At 42.7% G+C, this 22374-nt stretch overlaps 2 protein-coding genes across 8 annotated transcripts in view; both read right to left on the reverse strand.

Annotated features, from left to right (window-relative positions):
- Positions 1 to 22374, reverse strand: part of LOC101941509 (protocadherin alpha-C2) — a 316181-nt gene that overhangs the window by 195424 nt on the left and 98383 nt on the right. The window contains exons 1-2 of one of the 7 annotated variants that reach the window (XM_042840752.2): positions 14841 to 17514; positions 13507 to 13910 (exon numbers count right to left, since the gene is read on the reverse strand). The exons of 4 other annotated variants lie outside the window; for them this stretch is intronic. In XM_042840752.2, coding sequence (XP_042696686.2) covers positions 13854 to 13910; positions 14841 to 17198 — 2415 coding nt within the window. In that variant the 5' untranslated portion in view covers positions 17199 to 17514 and the 3' untranslated portion in view covers positions 13507 to 13853. Of the gene's footprint in view, positions 1 to 6274; positions 12139 to 13506; positions 13911 to 14840; positions 17515 to 22374 lie in introns of those variants that run through there. 2 more of the 7 variants (XM_065554817.1, XM_065554814.1) reach the window with 2 other exon arrangements.
- LOC103306249 (protocadherin alpha-8-like) overlaps positions 1 to 22374 on the reverse strand; it is a 307323-nt gene that overhangs the window by 195424 nt on the left and 89525 nt on the right.

Consider the following 22374-nt stretch of genomic DNA (forward strand, 5'->3'; position numbering starts at 1 on the left):
GGGTCTTATAAACTGACTGATTAAATACAGGCGCGTTATCATTCACATCCAGCACCGTGATCACCAGCTGAACTGTGCCGGTGAGCCCCGGCTTGCCCCCATCAGTAGCAGTGAGTAATAAACGATGCATAGGGGTTTCCTCTCTGTCCAGTGGTTTTTTCAATACAAGAACTAAAAACGCACTGTCTTCGTCGTTCTTTTGCAAGTCTAGAATGAAATGTTCACTTGAGCTGAGTTTATAGGTTAGCAGAGAGTTTGTACCAATATCTCCGTCAGAAGCGCCCTCTAGTGGGAAACGTGAGTCTGGCGTTCTCGATTCTGAGAGACGCAGTTCTTCATTTACAGGGAACACAGGAGCATTGTCATTTATATCCTGTATCTCCACTTCCACGTGAAATATCCTTAGGGGTTTGTCCACTATCACCTCCAGGTCAATGGCGCACAGGGGGCTCTGGCCGCACAGCTCTTCCCTGTCTACTCGTGAATTAACAAACAAAACGCCGTTCTGCAAATTTACCTCAAAATAGTCTCTTCTGCCGTTGGAGACCAACCGGAACATCCGAGGCACCAGCTCCGCCACCTCCAGCCCCAGGTCCTGGGCCAGGCGGCCCACAAAGGTGCCGTGTTTGGATTCCTCCGGCACGGAATAACGGACCTGGCCGCTGCCCACCTCCCAGGCCGTGTGTAACAGAACCAACCGCAGCAGCTGCCTGGTTACCAGGGAGTCTCGCCGGAGAAGAGCCATTGCGGACACGGGGCGGTTCTCATTTATAAATCAGTGACTTGAACCGCCTAATTCCGTATGAATATCGTGATGCGGGATCTCTGAAAGTAATTTCATTTAAATCCAGTCCTGACACATCCGGGAGCCCGCCTGACGCGCTGACAGGCAGGATTTTCAGTACTTCTGAGGGAGGAGCTGTGTGTTTCTTTCCTGTTAAAAAGCCTTTTTAGGCGACAGCGACACCTTGTGTCTGAGACCTTTCCATGCTTTAAATATACAGATTAATATAACAATGCACGTAATCCTTACAGTTTTCTGACGTTCTTTTTCTTTACAACCTATCCGAAAGATACTATTAGCTCTACGTCTTAACGTACTTTGTTTGGAAATAATTAATTGGTAGAATATGGAGATATCCTGATCTTCTCTATATAGCCGAACGAGCAAAATAAATATGGGATACCTTAACCTTGGAAAATTGTCTTAATGTTTAAAACACAGACTTCTGGTCTAACATTGCACGTTTTTATTAAGTGTGCTACAGGGGAGAGTCAAGCATTGACTGGTTAGCATATGATAATATTTTCCTATAGCCAAATAATATTATGAAACACAGTAAAGATTTTAGGCCAAAATAGTTATTTGTGGTAAGCTATTGTTGCCTTTAAATCTTTGAATAACATTTTAAAACCTGATTCTTTACTTTTAAAATGCTGTCATAAAATCCCTTTCTAGTGACTTATAAGCTCATATACTTTATATCTCTACATGTCTATAGACACACTGTGTACCTATAACAAACAACAACGCGCGGAGTCCTTGTGGCAGCTTAGAGACTAACGAATTTATTTGGGCATAAGCTTTCCTGGGCTAGAACCCTATACACACACACACATACACACACACATACACACACTCAATCAAAACATGTGGAAAGACGTTTAAGGGTAGTGAAACACTCATAACGCAAGCAACCTAGATTTGGTTTTTGGTTATTTGATGTGTTGTGAATGAAGCAATTGTTCAATATTTATTTTTATCCTCAGAGTTCATTGACCATCCTGTGCAAGGAGGAAGACAGACACTTTCTGAACCTCTGCCTCATACATTTCACAACCCTGCCTCTTTCTCCATCCAACTTGCACAAAGAAGGAGACAGTGGCCTGAAGAAAAACTTTGTTATAATGTAACCAAAAATTATATTATAATGGTTACATACATGGCTCAGAACTAAAGTTGTGTGGGACCCCTTAACTTCCACATTTCCTGACTTTTCAGGGATTCTTTGGCAACCTTACCATTCTCGTGGAATTCCCTAGGTGTCTAAAAGACAAATAATATAGTAAAGAAATGCAATCATATGGAACTATTTGTTGGGCAGTAGTAGAATGGTCTGTCTTTCAAAATACCTGAACTCAGTAAGGGATGGGCTCCTCTGAAACCCAGCCTCCATGAGTGCAAAGTTGCCTAAGGAGCCCTGGCTCATTCAGTGTAGAGAAATAGATCCTATTAATAGATAGATATAATAAAACATGGCTGAAACCTTTCATACAACATATGGAATGAGACAGGCTCCTTTAGAGCTTTGCTTCCTTCAGTGTTCAACTTCACAGATCATACTCTACATACCATCCACAGGTAAAATGTGAAATTCCTCTCTACTTTGCATAGAGCCAGTGGAACACAGCGAGTCCTTATATTAAAGTGAATTTCCACTCAGCTATACGTGACCATATACACAGTGCCAATACAGACCATTAAAAGAATTATATACAACAAAACAAAACAAAACCCAAACACATTAAAACACTGCACATGTGCATAGTGTACTTTAAACTGATTTTAACTGATCAAAGCTAAGAAGACTTTTACCAGACCACTGAAAGACATATCTGATGCCTAAAGCTTACCTCTTAGTCAGATTTTAAGTTTTTACCACCCCCTGCTTAGACACTACAGCTGTTCAAAAAATGTCACAACAGTTTTCTTAATTATGGCAAAATATATTTTTAATTCTCTTTTCATTTGAAAATAGCTAAACCATTTTTGATCTTTCAAAAAAGAAAATGTGCTGAGACCAAACTTCCAGAATTTCAGTCCCTGAAGTAAAGTTTGGGGAAAACATAAGCAGTCAGAAAAGGTCTTAGAGCATGGAAACAAATATTTTAGGTTAATTTATATATAGGTGTTGCTACATATTCCATCTATTATATGTAAACATATCTCCATAAATTGATATATGTATATAACAGGTGAAGAAGGTGTATGGTGAAGGCTTTCTGAGGGCATTTTAACTGATAGGTTTTTTTTTTTTTTTTTAAAAGCACCACTATTCTTTTTAAAAATGCATTGAAAATGTTTGCACTTAATTCTAAAAGTATTGGGTACCTTTGTCCTCTTTTGCTACAAATGAAATCATTAGATTTTTGGGGTATGGAAGGACTGCAAGAGCAGACCCCATTAAGGCTTTGCTCCAGCAAATCACTTAAAAACCCAGTTAGCTTTAAGCATGTCAGCGAATCTACTCAAGAGTTTAGTGTTCTGCTGGTTGGGGCCCATATGCATAAGGAATTCAGCACATTAAAATGGCTCTCCAAACAAAAGGTATTAGAGCCAATTTCTATCTCCTCTTGGTGCCAGAAAAGCATGTGGCCATCTGGTCAGGTCCAAAAGGAGGTATTTGGGTAGCTTGATAACTTCTCTCAAGGAGTATGGATAACTGTCTGCCTCTTCCATTGGGATAATAAGGGTATCTAGCCACCACTTGAGGCAATTTCTCTGCATTTCCATACTGCATGTCAATAACATTGTCACTTGTGATTATAACCCTCCAATGTATAACACCACGAATCAAAAACATCTATGGAACAGCGGAAATCACACATTCTTAACCATCAAAAAAGTTATTGCCTCCATCCAACAAATAAAAATAAAATAAACATGCCAAAATGTTCTCTTTACTATGTTTACTTAATTATTTTTATTTTTAAATCCACATTGCAATTCTTTTAAATATTCTAGGATAAAGTACTCAGTTGTGTTATTTTTAAACACAATTTTCATTGTTTTAAGCAGAAGATATCTCACTCTTAGAGGCCATCTGCTGATTTGCACAGAAATGGGACTGGAAACAAATAAGAAAAGGCAATTTTCTTTTAAAGTTGTGTTATTTTCAGTAATCCAGCATCCATTTCTATGGAAAAGAAAGCAGACATGAAATCTAGAAACAACTGAAAGTGACTCAAGGAAAGTGAAAAGAAATTAAAGGCAGTAGAACCCAGCCACTGCGTTAATCACATTAATCCCAATTCTTAAACAAATCAGTTCAAATGTGGGGGAAAGGAAATCAATTATAATATATGGTGTGAAATCCCAGCTCCATTGAAGTCAAAGCAATTGACTTCAATGGAGCCTGGATTCCCTCTATGGTGTTTAGTCTTATTCTTGACAAATTACACATATATTTGTTCACTTAGCTGTCCCTTATCAGGAAGAAAAGACCTTCCAGGTGGTGGAAACCTGTTTTACAGCTGCAATAATACAGTTATAATAATTTTACAGCTGCAATATTACAGTTGTAATAATACAAAAATAAAGGGAAAAATATATCTAGTTTAAGATCATCCATAAGAAGTAAAAGCAAGGTCTATACGTGTCTGATATATAGGTAACTGGCACAACCAGTATGTTTCTGTTAGTGTATCCTGTCACCAAGGATTATGACTTTGGGAATAAAACGTTGATGAATATAATACTATAATTACAGGATTTTGATGCTTACATTGATTCACTGGAACTTTGTGCGAACTAACATATAATAAAATGCTTTATGATGATAGCTCAAAAAGAAAAACATTAGAAATTCTCATTTTCTGTAAAATACTTCTGTGCTGCACTATAAAAAGAAGAAACATATTCCATGTAATGAGAGAGAAAAAATGAGAAGGGGCCAATGACACCACCCATGTTTGGGAGGAAATCCAAGGAGAAGAAGGATGAACTTCTGGATAAAGCACGACTGGAAATCCAGAGATGTGCGCACTCATGTGCCTAGATCTACCACAGATTTTCCTAGTCTTGGACAAGTCACTTCACTGCTCGAGTTCCCGTTTGCCGCATCAATAAACGGGATTAGTTACATATACTTCACGGGGGTATTAAGAGGCTAAATTAACTGGTGAAATTCACCTTAGTGCAGAAGGCCACTGCAAGGTGACATGCATCTTTTAAACGATATTGTGCGGCTTAAGTGGAATTAAGGGTACATCGGTTTTGTGCTTGCCCTCTGCACCTGGCGTGAGTTTCACCTTTAAAGCGGGATTTAAGTGTCAAGGTTCTTTGTACTGGGATAAAATTCACACTAATTCTCTAAAGTGCATTGACGTCCTTTGACGGAAGGTACTAGGGAAGTTAAAAGTTGTATTATTACAGAAGTTGCAATAATAACTGCAATCATTATAATCAGCGATCAGTGTTATGAGGGATGGAATTGAGAGTGCCTCACAATCGACATATCAAGAGCAATCAGTGATGGAGGTTGCCTGATAAATTTTTGAAGGAATTTATTCCCCCGCAAAGAAAATGTCTGACCCCATTGTAAGGATATTTTGACCCGAATATTAAAATGAGACATTGCTGATAGCAGGGTAAACCGTGGAGCTCATTCTACATTTTAAAAATAAATTGCTTATAACACTGTATAAAAATAGCCATACTATTCCAGTCTTCTCTTTGTACCCCTTGTACATTTGTATGTTTCATAAAGAGGAATGTAATCATATCACAATAAAAACATAAGAACGGCCACATTCCGTCAGATGAAAGGTCCGTGTAGCCCAGTATCCTGTCTTCCGACAGTGGCCAATGCCAGGTGCTTCAGAGGGAATGAACAGAACAGGCAATCATCAAGTGATCCCTGTTTCCCATTCCCAACTTCTGGCAAAGTTTAAAGCACTGACATCACCCATCATCAAAAAACATGAAAAGACAATTCTAAATCACAGCCTCTGTACTATCAATATTTTTCATTATCTGAACTGTGAATCTTATGAGAAAAGCAACTTTTAATATTGTGCTTTAAGGTCAAAATATTGATATTAAGTATCTCACACGAACATGGGTTTCCAGAAACGTGAACATTATTAACACCTGTCGATGAAGTCTGAAGATTGTTATTTCAAAGGCCCCTTAAAATACTATTGGGAAACATTTATAGGCTAATGGAAAAGTGATAAGGGGATGAAAAATATAAAGAGAATTCACAGATAAAATAAAGTTCAAACAAGTATTGCTATATTCTTTGTTAATACAAACTGAAATCACTACAAAGATTACCTATTCAAAACCGCTCAGCAAGAGGGAATGATTCCATACCCAGGACTTTCGCTACATACACACCACATTTATGGGGAAAATACAAGTCGTTTAATATTAAAAATACCATATAGAACTTCAAATCCACACCCAGACACTACTAGCATATTTAGAAAAATTTTGTTCAGTTACACAGAAGTTACAAGCGTTCTGGAGGTGCAACAATCTTTCACTAACCGTTCCATAGACTTGGGACGCCATCTCCTGCTGTTTCAACTTCTCCCCGTTCTCTGCAGAGTTAGGAAAGTTGGGGCTGAAAACCATGAGGTCATTCTTGGCGGTGCCTTCCCCTACACACAAATTCCGGCTCTGGCGCTGGGAATAGGACCAACTCCCCACTTCGCTCGAGCACACCACGGTGGCTTTCCCAGACCCGCACATCACTTCCGGACCCGGGTGGCATCTCAGGCCAACGTACACGACAATCACCAGCACAAACAGCCCGGACACCGAGCAAATGCCGATCATTAAAGACACGTTCATGTCAACCAAGGGCCCTTCGCTCCTGCCCCTTTGCCTCGAGTCCCATTTCACAGCCTGGGGACTCTCCACCAGGGACAGGCTGACAGTGGCTGTCGCTGACAGCGCCGGCTCCCCATGGTCCTTCACCAGGATCACGAGTCTCTGGCTGGGACCGTCCGCCTCCTCCAAGGCCCGCGTGGTGCTGATCTCCCCGCTGTACACACCCACCCGGAAAGGCCCCGCAGCCCTGGGCTCCTGCACTTCGTAGCGAAGCCACGCGTTGTAGCCGGAATCCGCATCCACCGCTCGGATCTTGCCCACCACGTGCCCTGCGCCGGCCGACAGCGGAACCAGCTCGGGCCCTGGCGAGCCGCGGCCGGAGCCAGCCGGGGACACTGCGGGCGCGTTGTCATTTTCATCCAGGACAAAGAGCTGCACAGTTACGTTCCCGCACAACGACGGGAACCCGGCGTCCCTCGCGCTCACCTGGAACTGCAGCACTTGCAGCTCCTCGTAGTCAAAGGGCTGCAGGGCATAGATGTGCCCGCTCTCCGAGTGCACCGAGATGTAGTTGGACAGGGGCTGCTCTCCCACACTTCGCTCCACCACCGAATAGCTCACAAAGGCGTTTTCCCTCAAGTCCGGGTCCGAGGCCGACACGGTGAAGAGATGGGCCCCGGGCGGGTTGTTTTCCTTCACAAACACCGTGTAAACAGGCTGAGGGAAAGCAGGGGCGTTATCGTTCACATCCGCGATCGGCACCAAAATGCTGCTACTGGCCGAGAGAGACGGGGCCCCTTCGTCTCTGGCTGTCACCAGGATCTTATATTCAGACACTCGCTCCCGATCCACGGCCTCCGCCAGCACCAGCGAGTGATAATTCTTAAAGGTGGAGACGAGCCGAAAGGGCAGGTTCGGGGGGATGGAGCAGGTGACTTTGCCGTTGTCTCCCGAGTCCCGGTCAGAGACGCTAATAAGAGCCACCACTGTCCCCGGGGGAGCGTCCTCCGGCACCGGCAGGGAAAGGGAAGTCACGGCCAGCTCAGGGGCGTTATCGTTCACGTCCAAAACGTCTATCAAAACTTCGCAGTGTCCTGACAAAGGAAGGTTACCTTTATCGTCAGCCTGAATTTGGAGATCATATACTTTATTTTTTTCGAAATCTAATTGTCCTTTAATTCGGATCTCCCCGGTATTCGGTTCTATTGTGAAGACATCTCTTCCACTTAGAGGAACAAAACTACTGAAGGAGTATGAAATATCCTTATTAATTCCTTCATCGAAATCTGTGGCATTGAGTTTGATGACTAAGGTCCCATTAGCTGCATTTTCGAACAATCGGATCTTATAAACGGACTGATTAAATACAGGCGCGTTATCATTCACGTCCAGCACCGTGATCACCAGCTGAACGGTGCCGGTGAGCTCCGGTTTGCCCCCATCAGTTGAGATGAGTAATAAATAATGCACGGGCGTTTCCTCTCTGTTGAGGGATTTCTTTAATACAAGGACTAAACCGTCACTGTGTTCGTGGTTCTTTTGCAAGTCTAGAGTGAAATGTTCACTTGAGCTGAGTTTATAGGTTAGCAATGAGTTTGTACCAATATCTGCGTCAGACGCGCCCTCTAGTGGGAAACGCGAACCTGGAAGAGTTAGTGATTCTGCTATCCTCAGGTTTTGTTTATTTACCGAGAAAACAGGAGCATTGTCGTTTATATCCTGTACCTCCACTTCCACGTGAAATATCCTCAGGGGTTTGTCCACTATCACCTCCAGGTCAATGGCGCACAGGGGGCTCTGGCCGCACAGCTCTTCCCTGTCTACTCGTGAATTAACAAACAAAACGCCGTTCTGCAAATTTACCTCAAAATAGTCTCTCCTGCCGTTGGAGACCAACCGGAACATCCGAGGCACCAGCTCCGCCACCTCCAGCCCCAGGTCCTGGGCCAGGCGGCCCACAAAGGTGCCGTGTTTGGATTCCTCCGGCACGGAATAACGGACCTGGCCGCTGCCCACCTCCCAGGCCGTGTGTAACAGAACCAACCGCAGCAGCTGCCTGGTTACCAGGGAGTCTCGCCGGAGAAGAGCCATTGCGGACTCCTTAGAAATCAGTGTTTTCACTGAGCGAACGCGCAGAATCCAGGGAATGAGGAGGATGCGTTGCAGGTTTGAAAACCGTTTTATTAAATGCAGTTATTACATCCGGGAGTCTGCCTGATGCGCTGAAAGGCAGGATTTTCAGAGCTTCTGAAGGAGGAGCTGTATGTTTTCTCCTGTTTACGTGTCTTTTTAGCCGACAGCGACATCTTGTGTCTCAGACCCTTCTGTAGTTTATATCTTCCAAACTACGTCTTCTTTAATCCAGAGAGTTCAAGCATACGGTTTTTTCATCTTCTCTTCCTCCCCCTTTCTCTCCGCCCGCCGAGCTATCAGGGAAGATATGCCTTCGAACGTTATGTCGTTCCGTGCTCATGATAGGAGATAATATTTGGCAACAGACGGAAATTTTCTAATTTTGCCTCTATAGCTGAACCACCAAAAGAAGTCTGGGGTTCCTTACCTATAGAAAGATGTTTTAATCTTTTCCCTTTCAGATCTTTAAAGATTTCATCACTTGATCCTGCACTACAGTCTAATGCACTTCCACTGACACACACGCGTCTACATCTTAATATCTCTATATCTTATATTTATCTTACAGAGATACATAGCTACCGTTATCTCCGACTCGGACAGACCGCAACATATTGAAAGAACATGGAGGTTTTTGAAGGAAAGCATTCAAAACTCAGGAAATACCAAATTCTTCTCCCTTGTTAATATTCATGTAGATTCGGTTATTATTATTTTATTACATCGTTAGTTGATTGATTGGTTGGTTGGTTGGTTGGTTTCTTTAACTAACTCATTCAAGGTGAAATTCTGTGTATAGAAGCATAGTTTTATTTTGAAGGCTTAAATTACTTAAATTGTGCATTGCCCTTGTGCTGGTTTTCCACAAGTGCCTAAATGTGTATTTACATCAGTGCAGAGGATACATGGCATTCAGTAAATATGGGAGCTGTTTAATATTTATGTTTATTATTTTGCCAGTTACTCTCTGCCTTACCTGCAGATTATTATTCTACACAGAGTGAAGCCGATTTTTTCTGGACTTCTTCCTCATTCACTTCACAACCTTTTAAACTGGAGAAGAAACCAATCTAATTATTTAATTAATGACTGCATTTTAATGAATATGCATAAATGAGCACAGTTATCGATGTGTTAGAAACCTGAATGTTGGCATTTCCCGACTTCTGAGTGCTTCCTTTTGCAATCTTAGTGTTCTTCAACATTGTTTTTAATGGAATTTCCTACGTTTTTCAAAAATAAAATTGACAAAAACAAATAACTTCCATTCTATTTTTAGGCAGAAATGAAATGCCTTGGCCTGTACAATATGTGCACCCTCTAAAACTAGGGCTTATCTGGAGTCCTGCCTCACACAATACATAGATTAACAGAACATACATAATGGGGTATGGCTATACCCCCATTACATACATAGCTTCAGATTTCACGTGGGAATATGTAGGGCTCCTTTACAGCCCGATCTTTATCGGCACACACTTTCGCAGACCACATTACATAAACACTTGCATATTAAATGTTAAATTCTTCTTAACTTTCTTACACGTGCACGTAGGGAGCCAGTAGAACATAAGTGATACCGGATACTAAAATAGAATGGATCAGTTACATGCACACATTTACACAATGCGAACGGAACATCGGGAGATCATTAGAAAGAAAACAGCAACCAGTGCATACGGTCAAAGTATGTTTCCCAACCCTTTTTAAAGTCAGCAAATCTCAAACCATTTCAACAGATCACTGAAAAGCATATATGCCCCCCTTTAAATTTAAAGTTTTTACAGACCACTTATTTAGGCACTAGAGCTGTTTTCAGAAATGTTACATATTTAAGGGAAATAATACATTTTACTCTGTTTTTACGTAAAAACAATTAATCCGTTGTAACCATCTCTCAAAAGCTGCTCTCTACTTTGACTAAACCTGGAATTTAAACTAAAAAGATAAAAGTTTGAGCAGGTTATAAGCAACTGGAAAAGGCCATTCAGAACGCAAATGTTTAGGCAACTTAACTACAGGTGTTTGTAAATACTTCGCTGTATATATATATAATAATTTTAGGCAATATCAGTAAAATAGTGGTAAAATATAGCACAATCTGAAGAATAGTTTTGGTCTTGGGCTATGTTACTAGAACCAGAGGCTAAGGCGATATATACACCTATTTTATATGACACCATTTTAAAAAATTGATATTATTTGAGACAGTGACTATCTCTTTCTTTCCCTTTTGCATTTTTGTATGCACTATAATGTGTATGTGCGATTTGTTTTGCTTTACATTTGTCTATTAGAAGCTTGGGATGTACAAAGAAGGCGGGAACAGACCCATTTAATGCTCAAATAATTCAGCACATTAGAACGGCTTCCCCATGTTGAAGGTATTGGCACCAACTTTCATCCATTCTTGGTGACAGGAAAGACAGGCCAGCTGATCGACTCCTCTTCCTAGCAGGAGAACACCCGAGAAGACTGATAACTCCGCTCTCCCAATGGAAGAAGTTTGTACAGCTGTCTGTCTCCTCCTGGTGGATAGTTAGGGTATATATAGTCACTATGTCAGTAATTTTTTTTCGGTTCTTTCAGTCACATGCCAATAAAGTTATCACAAATACAGGATTATCTTCCAATGTATACCATGCTTACTAACGGCACAAATTAAATCAGTCAGATTGTGTATCGCAAAAATGGTCGAAGTCGCAGCTGGCTAGCTACACACCACCCAAAAAATGTTCCCTGCATCCAAAGGGAAAAAATAACAGGATAAATATATTAAGATGTTCTCTTTACTATTTTTTATTTATTTTCTTATGTAGTATGTTTTCCTCTTTGTAATTCTGTTCCATTTACTAGGGAAAACGGGATACATTCTGTAACTATTTCTTCCTAAAACAATTCTTAGTTCTCTGAGCACAGGATCTCTCACTCTTAGTAGTTACTTGTTGACTTTCTGTGGAAATGGAGGTATAAAAATAAGTCACCGTAATTCTTTTTTAAAGGTTATAAAACCACTGCATTATTTTTCATGTTCCAGAATCCATTACTATTGAAAAAGAAACCGAAATGGAATCTGAAAACCAAAAACTGGAAATGACTCATAAAAAGGAAGTACTTATATGGGTTATAATGCATCACAAATCTAAATAACCATTGTTAATTTTTAAATAAAATCCAAAAGAAGCAGTTAATCATAATGAACGGTATTTTGTAAGATTCTCGAAGATACACACTCATTCAGTTATTTACTTGTGCATTATCAGGAAAAGGAGAACTTCCAAGTAATAAAATCAATTTACAAGCTGATAACATAGTGGTAAACAAAAAATTGATCTATTATAAAATCTGTAATAAATAACATAAAATAGGACTGTCAAGAGATTTTAAAAATTAATTGTGATTAATTGCACTGTTAAATAATAATAGAATACGATTTATTTAAATATTTTGAGTGTTTTCTACATTTTCAAATATATTGATTTCAATTAAAACACAGAATACAAAGTGTACAGGGCTCACTTTATTTTTTTTATTACAAATACTTGCACTGTAAAAAAAACAAAAGAAATAGTATTTTTCAATTCACCTAATACAAGTACTGTAGTGTAATCTCTTTATCGTGAAAGTTAAACCTACAAATTTAGAATTATGTACAAAAAAACTGCATTCAAAAATAAAACAATGTAAAATTTTAGAGCATGCAAGTCCACTCAGTCCTACTTCTTGTTCAGCGAATCACTCAGACAAACAAGTTTGTTTACATTTTCAGGGAATAATGCTACCCTCTTCTTATTTACAATGTCACCTGAAAGTGAGACCAGTCATTCGCATGGCACTGTTGTAGCCGGCGTCGCAAGATATTTACATGCCAGATGCACTAAAGATTCACATGTCTCCACCTTCAACCACCATTCCAGAAGACATGCATCCATGATAATAATGGGTTCTGCTTGATAACAATCCAAAGCAGTGCAGACCAATGCATGTTCATTCGCTCGGTGTCCGGGCTGTTTGTGATGGTGATTGTCGTGTATGTTGGCCTGAGATGCCACCCATAGAAGGTTGATTTTCTTTTTTGGTGGTTCAGGTTTCTGTAGTTTCCGCATCAGAGTGTTGCTCTTTTAAGACTTTTGAAAGCATGCTCCACACCTCATCCCTCTCAGATTTTGGAAGGCACTTCAGATTCTTAAACCTTGGGTCGAGTGCTGTAACTTTCTTGAGAAATCTCACAGTGGTACCTTCTTTGAGTTTTGTCAAATCTGCAGTGAAAGTGTTCTTAAAATGAACTACATGTGCTGGGTCATCATCCAAGACTGCTATACCATGAAATGTATGGCAGAATGCACGTAAAACAGAGCAGGGGACATACAATTCTCCCCCAAGGAGTTCAGTCACAAATTTAATTAATGCATTATTTTTTTAATGGGCGTCATCAGCATGGAAGCATGTCCTCTGGAATGGTGGCTGAAGCATAAAGGGGCATATGAATGTTTAGCACATCCGGCACATAAAATACCTTGCAATGCCAGCTACAAAAATGCCATGCAAATGCCTGTTCTCACTTTCTGGTGACATTATAAATAAGAAGAGGGCAGCATTGTTTCCTGTAAATGTAAACAAGCTTTTTTGTCTTAATGATTGGCTGAACAAGAAGTAGGACTGAGTGGACTTGTAGGCTCTGAAGTTTTACATTGTTTTGTTTTTCAGTACAGTTATGTAACAAAAAAATCTATATTTGTAAGTTACACTTTCACAACAAATATTGCACTTCAGTATTTGTATGAGGTGAACTGAAAAATACTATTTGTTTTGGTTATCATTTTTACAGTGCAAACATTTGTAATAAAAAATAATATACACTTTGATTTAAATTACAACACAGAAAACAATACAATGAAAATGTAGAAAACATCCAAAATATTTAACAAATTTCAATTGGTATTCTGTTGTTTAACAGTGCGATTAATTTTTTTTTTAGTTAATCACATGAGTTAACTGCGATTAATCAATATTAAAAGCATATACATTTCTGGTAATAGGTACACCCAGGTATTCCTCACTAAGATGTTTCTACTGGTTTATCCTGAAAGCCATAAAGAATACTTTAGAAACAGAAAATTTTAAAATATGGGTATATAATTACATTCATTTGGGTGCTTCCCTAGATTCTCTGGAATCTTGTAAGAGATTTCATACTAACGTGCTTTAGGTTGATGGTCTAGGAAAGAATAGCAAAAAAAATTCAAAAAACTTTGTAAATCACTTCTGAACTGCATTTAAAAGAGAACAAATAACATGTAATAAGCAGGAGAGGAAATGATAAAGGACAAATGGAATCACCAAATTTCGGAGGAGATCCAAGGAAAGGAAAGATGATTTTCTAGGCAAGAAGCAAGACTGGCAACCATGAATTCTACACTGTGTTTCTGTATCTGTTGCAAACCTTCTGTAACTGTGGACAAGTCACTTCACTGCTCTGGGTCTCAGTTTCCCCACAGAAGGAAGGGGATAATAATAAAGCATTACATTTTAACTCATCCTAATGCTTTAACATGTTTTGGCTTCTTCAGGTGGAACGTATTAAACCATTCCAAAGTATTGTTCTTTACGGTGTCGTCATCATCAATGGAAACTATCAGTCAAGAAGCATATAAAGAGCCATCTCTAATAACAAAAAATATAAGGAAGTAATTCTTAGAGGAATACTCCCCAGGCAAAGAACACGGATGCTACCATCAGATCATGGCTATTTATTTCTTCTTCTGAAAAAATATAGTGTTTCTCATGGAATTAACAGCGCAGATTGTGCTACTAAAAAAAGAGCAAACGAGAGCCAATACAATGGCAAATTTACATGCATAATATTATATGCATGTAAATTTGGCTTTTATCCATTCTAACTGACATATTTCGAATTTCATTCGAATGCAACTAAAAAACACTTATGTTTAAAAAACTGTATCCGAAGTACCCACCCAAAAGCAACAAACAGAAAGTTGGATCGCTAAAAAGATTCATTATTCGTCATTCAAACATGCATTTTACAAAAATACAAATTAATTAGAGAATCACTACTAACTACTTTAAAATAATCTTCAGTGAGACACTGGAAACAATGTATTGTAGCGGGAAATATTATTTAACCAACCGTGCCGCATAGATTGGGCGTCTCCTTCTCCCCGTTCTCTGCGGAGTTAGGAAAGTTGGGGCTGAAAACCATCAAGTCATTCTTGGCGGTGCCTTCCCCTACACACAAGTTCCGGCTCTGGCGCTGGGAATAGGACCAACTCCCCACTTCGCTCGAGCACACCACGGTGGCTTTCCCAGGCCCGCACATCACTGCCGGACCCGGGTAGCATCTCAGGCCAACGTACACGACAATCACCAGCACAAACAGCCCGGACACCGAGCAAATGGCGATCATTAAAGACACGTTCATGTCAACCAAGGGCCCTTCGATCCCGCCCCTTGGCCTCGAGTCCCATTTCACAGCCTGGGGACTCTCCACCAGGGACAGGCTGACAGTGGCTGTGGCTGACAGCGCCGGCTCCCCATGGTCCTTCACCAGGATCACGAGTCTCTGGCTGGGGCCGTCCGCCTCCTCCAAGGCCCGAGTGGTGCTGATCTCCCCGCTGTATACACCCACCCGGAAAGGCCCCGCAGCCCTGGGCTCCTGCACTTCGTAGCGAAGCCACGCGTTGTAGCCGGAATCCGCATCCACCGCTCGAATCTTGCCCACCACGTGCCCTGCGCTGGCCGACAGCGGAACCAGCTCGGACCCTGGCGAGCCGCGGCCGGAGCCAGCCGGGGACACTGCGGGCGCGTTGTCATTTTCATCCAGGACAAAGAGCTGCACAGTCACGTTCCCGCACAACGGTGGGAACCCGGCGTCCCTCGCGCTCACCTGGAACTGCAGCACTTGCAGCTCCTCGTAGTCAAAGGGCTGCAAGGCATAGATGTGCCCGCTCTCCGAGTGCACCGAGATGTAGCTGGACAGGGGCTGCTCTACCACACTTCGCTCCACCACCGAGTAGCTCACAAAGGCGTTTTCCCTCAGGTCCGGGTCCGAGGCCGACACGGTGAAGAGATGGGCCCCGGGCGGGTTGTTTTCCTTCACAAACACCGTGTAAACGGGCTGAGGGAAAGTGGGGGCGTTATCATTCACATCCGCGATCGGCACCAAAATGCTGCTGCTGGCCGAGAGAGACGGGGTCCCTTCGTCTCTGGCTGTCACCAGGATCTTATATTCAGACACTCGCTCCCGATCCACGGCCTCCGCCAGCACGAGCGAGTGATAATTCTTAAAGGTGGAGACGAGCCGAAAGGGCAGGTTCGGGGGGATGGAGCAGGTGACTTTGCCGTTGTCTCCCGAGTCCCGGTCAGAGACGCTAATAAGAGCCACCACTGTCCCCGGGGGAGCGTCCTCCGGCACCGGCAGGGAAAGGGAAGTCACGGCCAGCTCAGGGGCGTTATCGTTGACGTCCAAAACGTCTATCAAAACTTTGCAGTGTCCCACTAACGGGGGATTCCCCTTATCCTTTGCCTCAACTTGAATTTCAGACAGATTAATATCTTCAAAATCTATATTTCCTTTAACCCTGATTTCTCCAGTATTTTGTTCTATCCTGAAAACTTTTCTTATGTTTGGAGAAATATGGTTGGTAAACGAATAGGAAATATTTTTATTAATGCCTTCATCCATGTCAGTGGCGTTGAGTTTTATGACTAAAGTCCCGTTAGGTGCATTTTCCAATAATTTGATTTGATAAACCGATCGATTAAATACAGGGGCGTTGTCATTGGCATCCAGCACAGTGATAACCAGCTGAACTGTGCCGGTGAGCTCCGGCTTGCCCCCATCAATAGCCGTGAGTAATAAATGATGCGCAGGGATTTCCTCCCTATCAAGAGGTTTCTTTAACACAAGCACTAAAGATTTACTTTTCTCCTTCGTTTTCTCCTCTACAATGAAATGTTCGCTTGAGCTGATCTTGTAGGTTAGCAGAGAGTTTGTACCAATATCTGCGTCAGACGCGCCCTCTAGTGGGAAACGCGAACCTGGAAGAGTTAGTGATTCTGCTATACTCAGGTTTTGTTCATTTACCGAGAAAACAGGAGCATTGTCATTTATATCCTGTATCTCCACTTCCACGTGAAATATCCTCAGGGGTTTGTCCACTATCACCTCCAGGTCAATGGCGCACAGGGGGCTCTGGCCGCACAGCTCTTCCCTGTCTACTCGTGAATTAACAAACAAAACGCCGTTCTGCAAATTTACCTCAAAATAGTCTCTTCTGCCGTTGGAGACCATCCGGAACATCCGAGGCACCAGCTCCGCCACCTCCAGCCCCAGGTCCTGGGCCAGGCGGCCCACAAAGGTGCCGTGTTTGGATTCCTCCGGCACGGAATAACGGACCTGGCCGCTGCCCACCTCCCAGGCCGTGTGTAACAGAACCAACCGCAGCAGCTGCCTGGTTACCAGGGAGTCTCGCCGGAGAAGAGCCATTGCGGACACGGGGTGCGGGGTTATAAATCAGTTTTTTAACTGAGCGAACCGCAGAGTCCAGTTAATGAGGAGGATGAAGTACCTTTGAAAACAGTTTTTTTAATCCAACCCTCTCACATCCGGGAGCCCTCCTGACGCGTTGACAGGCAGGGTTTTCAAGTCTTCTGTAGGAGGAGCTGTGTGTTTCTTTCCTGTTGAAAAGTCTCTTTAGACATCAGCGACACCTTGTGACATAATGTGTAAATACAACAGCGAAGATTTTCCCCCATATGTCTTTTCTACTTAATGAGGACTTTATTTCATATTTCACTACTCTGCTAACAAAATTTCTTTACTGAATTTTTACTTATTTTACAACAATGCATTAGGCAGTAAAATAGATTTTCATCGTTTTGGGCACGGCTGACAGCTGATTGTTTACTGTGTAAATTTGTATAATATTCATATAATAATATTTACATTTTCTTACCCCACAGTCAGGTATATAAGTAAATCAACTGTTAAACTTAATTTTGAAGCCAAAATTTAAAAAAAATATTTTTCTGCCAATTTCACTCCAACAGCTCCTCTACTGGTTCCGTAATCTCACATATTTATCATGGGGAAAATATTTGTTAGGAAATGGAGATGTCAGAAATTCACTCCCATCTTTAACCAGCATCATAGTTCTGTGAGATATTAACTATGAAAGTTGACTTAATATTTACGAGATAGATACCAGGACAACACTGTCCATTCCTCACTGATTAAAACTATTTAAAAGGGTAAGTTTTCCCATCTTTTTCAACAGTCTTGTGAAACCTATGAGACTTTATATGTGTATTTTGGACTTTCTTTCTTGCTTGCTTTCTAATTTCAACAAAATTAATGAATAAAATCTACACAAATTGAAACCAATGTCCAAATCAAAATTCACTACTCCCACCCTAAGACGGGGTCCACACTACAAAGTTATGGCAATGCAAGGCAGCTTACATTTACCTATTTGTGCATGCGTCTACACATAAGTTGGTCTCCCACCACTGTAAACACCTTAAATAACCAGACTTCCATACAATAACCAGACTTCCATACAAACGGACTTCACTAAAATAAGACAGGAGATCTACATTACACACTTCACCTCTCTACAAAGGAAAAAGGACTGTAAGCTGTCTAAAATCCTACCTGCCACATGGGGCCACAACAGTGGTACCCCTAACCCACCCAGCAATATCGTCAATCTATCCAACTACACACTCAGCCCGGCAGAAGAGTCTGTCCTATCTAGGGGACTCTCGTTCTGTCCTGCCACCCCCACAAACATGATACAGTTCTGCGGCGATCTGGAAGCCTACTTTTGCCGTCTCCGACTCAAAGAATACTTTCAAGATAACACTGAACAACGCACTGATACACAGATACCTTCCCACCAACAGTACAAGAAGAAGAACTCCACATGGACTGCTTTTGAGGGTCTAAATGACAGTCTGGACCTATAGATAGAATGCTTCCGCCGACGTGCACAGGCAGAAATAGTGGAAAAACAACATCGCTTGCCTCATAACCTCAGTCATGCAGAACGCAATGCCATCCACAGCCTCAGAAACCACCCTGACATTATAATCAAAGAGGCTGATAAAGGAGGTGCTGTTGTAATCATGAACAGGTCTGACTACCAAAAGGAGGCTGCCAGACAACTCTCCAATACCAAATTCTACAAGCCACTTCCCTCAGATCCCACTGAGGAATACACTAAGAAACCGCACCATCTACTCAGGACACTCCCTACACTAACACAGGAACAAATCAACATACCCTTGGAGCCCCGACCGGGGTTATTCTATCTACTACCCAAGATCCACAAACCCGGAAATCCTGGATGCCCCATCATCTTGGGCATTGGCACTCTCACTGAAGGACTGTCTGGATATGTGGACTCTCTACTCAGACCCTATGCCACCAGCACTCCCAGCTATCTCTGTGACACCACTGATTTCCTGAGAAAACTACAATGCATTGGTGACCTTCCAGAAAACACCATCCTAGCCACCATGGATGTAGAGGCTCTCTACACAAACATCCCACACACAGATGGAATACAAGCTGTCAGGAACAGTATCCCTGAAGATGCCACAGCACAACTGGTTGCTGAACTCTGTGACTTTATCCTCACACACAACTATTTCAAATTTGATGACAATATATACCTCCAGACCAGTGGCACCACTATGGGCACCCGCATGGCCCCACAATATGCCAACATGTTTATGGCTGACCTGGAACAACATGTCCTCAGCTCTCGTCCACTCATGCCCCTTCTCTACCTACGCTACATTGATGACATCTTCATCATCTGGACGCATGGGAAGGAGACTCTGGAAAAATTGCACCACGATTTCAACAGCTTCCACCCCACCATCAATCTCAGCCTGGACCAATCTACACTGGAGGTCCACTTCCTAGACACCATGGTGCAAATAAGTGATGGTCACATTAACACCACCCTATACCGAAAACCCACACAGCTACGCCTACCTTCATGCCTCCAGCTTCCATCCTGGACACACCACACGATACATTGTCTACAGCCAAGCACTGAGGTACAACTGCATCTGCTCCAACCCCTCAGACAGAGACCAACACCTACAAAATCTTCACCAAGCATTCTCAAAACTATGATACCCGCATGAGGAAATAAGGAAACAGATCAACAGAGCCAGATGTGTACCCAGAAGCCTCCTCCTGCAAGACAAGCCCAAGAAAGAAACCAACAGAACACCACTGGCCATCACATACAGTCCCCAGCTAAAACCTCTCCAACGCATCATCAGTGATCTACAACCCATCCTGGACAACGATCCCTCACTTTCACAGGCCTTGGGTGGCAGGCCAGTCCTCGCCCACAGACAACCCACCAACCTGAAGCATATTCTCACCAGTAACTACACACCGCACCATAGTAACTCTAACTCAGGAACCAATCCAGGCAACAAACCTTGATGCCAACTCTGCCCACATATCTACAAAAGTGACACCATCACAGGACCTAACCAGATCAGCTACACCATCACCGGTTCATTCACTGCATGTCCACCAATGTAATATATGCCATCATATGCCAGCAATGCCCCTCTGCTATGTACATTGGACACTGGACAGTCCCTACATAAAAGGATAAATGGACACAAATCAGATATTAGGAATGGCAATATACAAAAACCTGTAGGAGAACATTTCAATCTCCCTGGACACACAATAGCAGATTTAAAGGTAGCCATCCTGCAGCAAAAAAACTTCAGGACCAGACTTCAAAGAGAAACTGCTGAGCTTCAGTTCATCTGCAAATTTGACATCATCAGCTCAGGATTAAACAAAGACTGTGAATGACTAGCCAACTACAGAAGCAGTTTCTCCTCCCTTGGTGCTCACACCTCAACTGCTAGAAGAGGGCCTCATCCTCCCTGATTGAACTAACCTCGTTATCTCTAGCCTGACTCACTCTTGCTTGCATATTTACCCCTGCCTCTGGAAATTTCCACTACATGCATCTGACGAAGTGGGTATTCACCCACGAAAGCTCATGCTCCAATACGTCTGTTAGTCTATAAGGTGCCACAGGACTCTTTGCTGCTTTTACAGATCCAAACTAACACGGCTACCCCTCTGATACTTGTAAACACCTTGTTACACCACCTCCCTGAATGGCATAGAGCCATGAATGATGTACTTAAGTCAATGCAGTGCGTGTGTAGACACTATTTTACTTATGTTGATCCTAACAGTCCTCCAGCAGCTGTCCCACAATTCCAGACACTGAGTGCTTTGATCACCATTGTGAACTTCACTGCCTGGGGTCATGGAGACCGAAATCGCTCCCCTGTCCTTTAAAGCTCTGCAAATTTTTTAAATTCTGTTTCCTGACTGCCCAGCTTGGTGAGCACACCTACAAACTCTCCACTGTTGAGTGCAACAGCCCACCTGACCATGCCAGCAACATGCACCAGACGCACTCCTGCCTGGAGTAGACAGGAGATATTGGATCACCTGGGACATGGGGAAAAAAGGCTCTGCAGTCACAGCTCTGAACCAGCCATAGAAACATTGACATCTATGAGCAGATTGCTCAGGGGATGCAGGAGAAGGTCTATGACAGGGTTCAGCAGCAGTGCCACATGAAAGCCAAGGAGCTGTGGCAGGCATACCAGAAGGTTGGGGAGGCCAACAATCGATCTCGTGCCAAGTTGCAGACCTGCTGCTTTTACAAAGAGCTGCATGCCAGACTCAGCAGAGACAACACCACAGCACCGGGGATACCTCCAAAAAGCCTGAGTCACAGGCCTCTGTCATGTACAGTGAGGAGGAAAAGGTGGTGGAAAAGTAAAAGGAGGAGGGGCATGGGGGACAGGCAACAGGGGGATCCAGCTACACAGCAAGCCAGGACCTGTCTTTGACACCACCATAGTCCAGCCATTCCAGCCATTTGAGCACAGGTGAACTCGATGCAGGGGAAGGAAACTTGGGTAAGTGTGTAGATAAATTTTCAATTACAAGGATGGCACCCCCAAAGAAGCAGGACACAACATTTGGCTTTTCATTAATATACTTGTGCTAGAAGGGGTAGTGGTACAACCAAGAGAAGTAAGGCTGCTATCTGCTTTTCATTCCCATCCAAAGTTAGGCAGGATTGGGGGGACCTGTCAAACAATTAGTTTATCTACACAGGTATGTCCCTCTCTCTCCCCTGAGAGAACTTGATGAAATTTTCATGGAGATACTCTGAAATCCTCTGCCCAAAGTTTCTAGGGAGGGCTGCCTTATTTCTTCCTCTGTGGTAGGACACTTTCCCATGCCACTCAGTGAGAACTTCCGCAGGCACCATTGCAGTACACAGACTAGGAGCATACTGACCCTGGCATCTTTGGTGTGCATGTGCTGGAGGGCTGGGGTGAGCTCAGCGCACAGATCCAGAAATGTGGCCTTGTGCATCCAAAAGTTCTGCCACTGCTCAATGTCCCAAATCTGCATTATGATGCAATCCCACAAGTCAGTGCTTGTTTCTTGGCCCCAGAAGTGGCATTCCATCTGCAGCTGCTCCATGAATGCCAACAACAACCTGGAATTGGTTCTCACTGTGTTCCACAGCAATCTGTCCTCCAATGAATAATCATCCCCAGTCATTTGGTTCTTACTGTGT

Source organism: Chrysemys picta, chromosome 8 (genome assembly GCF_011386835.1).
Source record: "Chrysemys picta bellii isolate R12L10 chromosome 8, ASM1138683v2, whole genome shotgun sequence".
Taxonomy (NCBI): domain Eukaryota; kingdom Metazoa; phylum Chordata; order Testudines; family Emydidae; genus Chrysemys; species Chrysemys picta.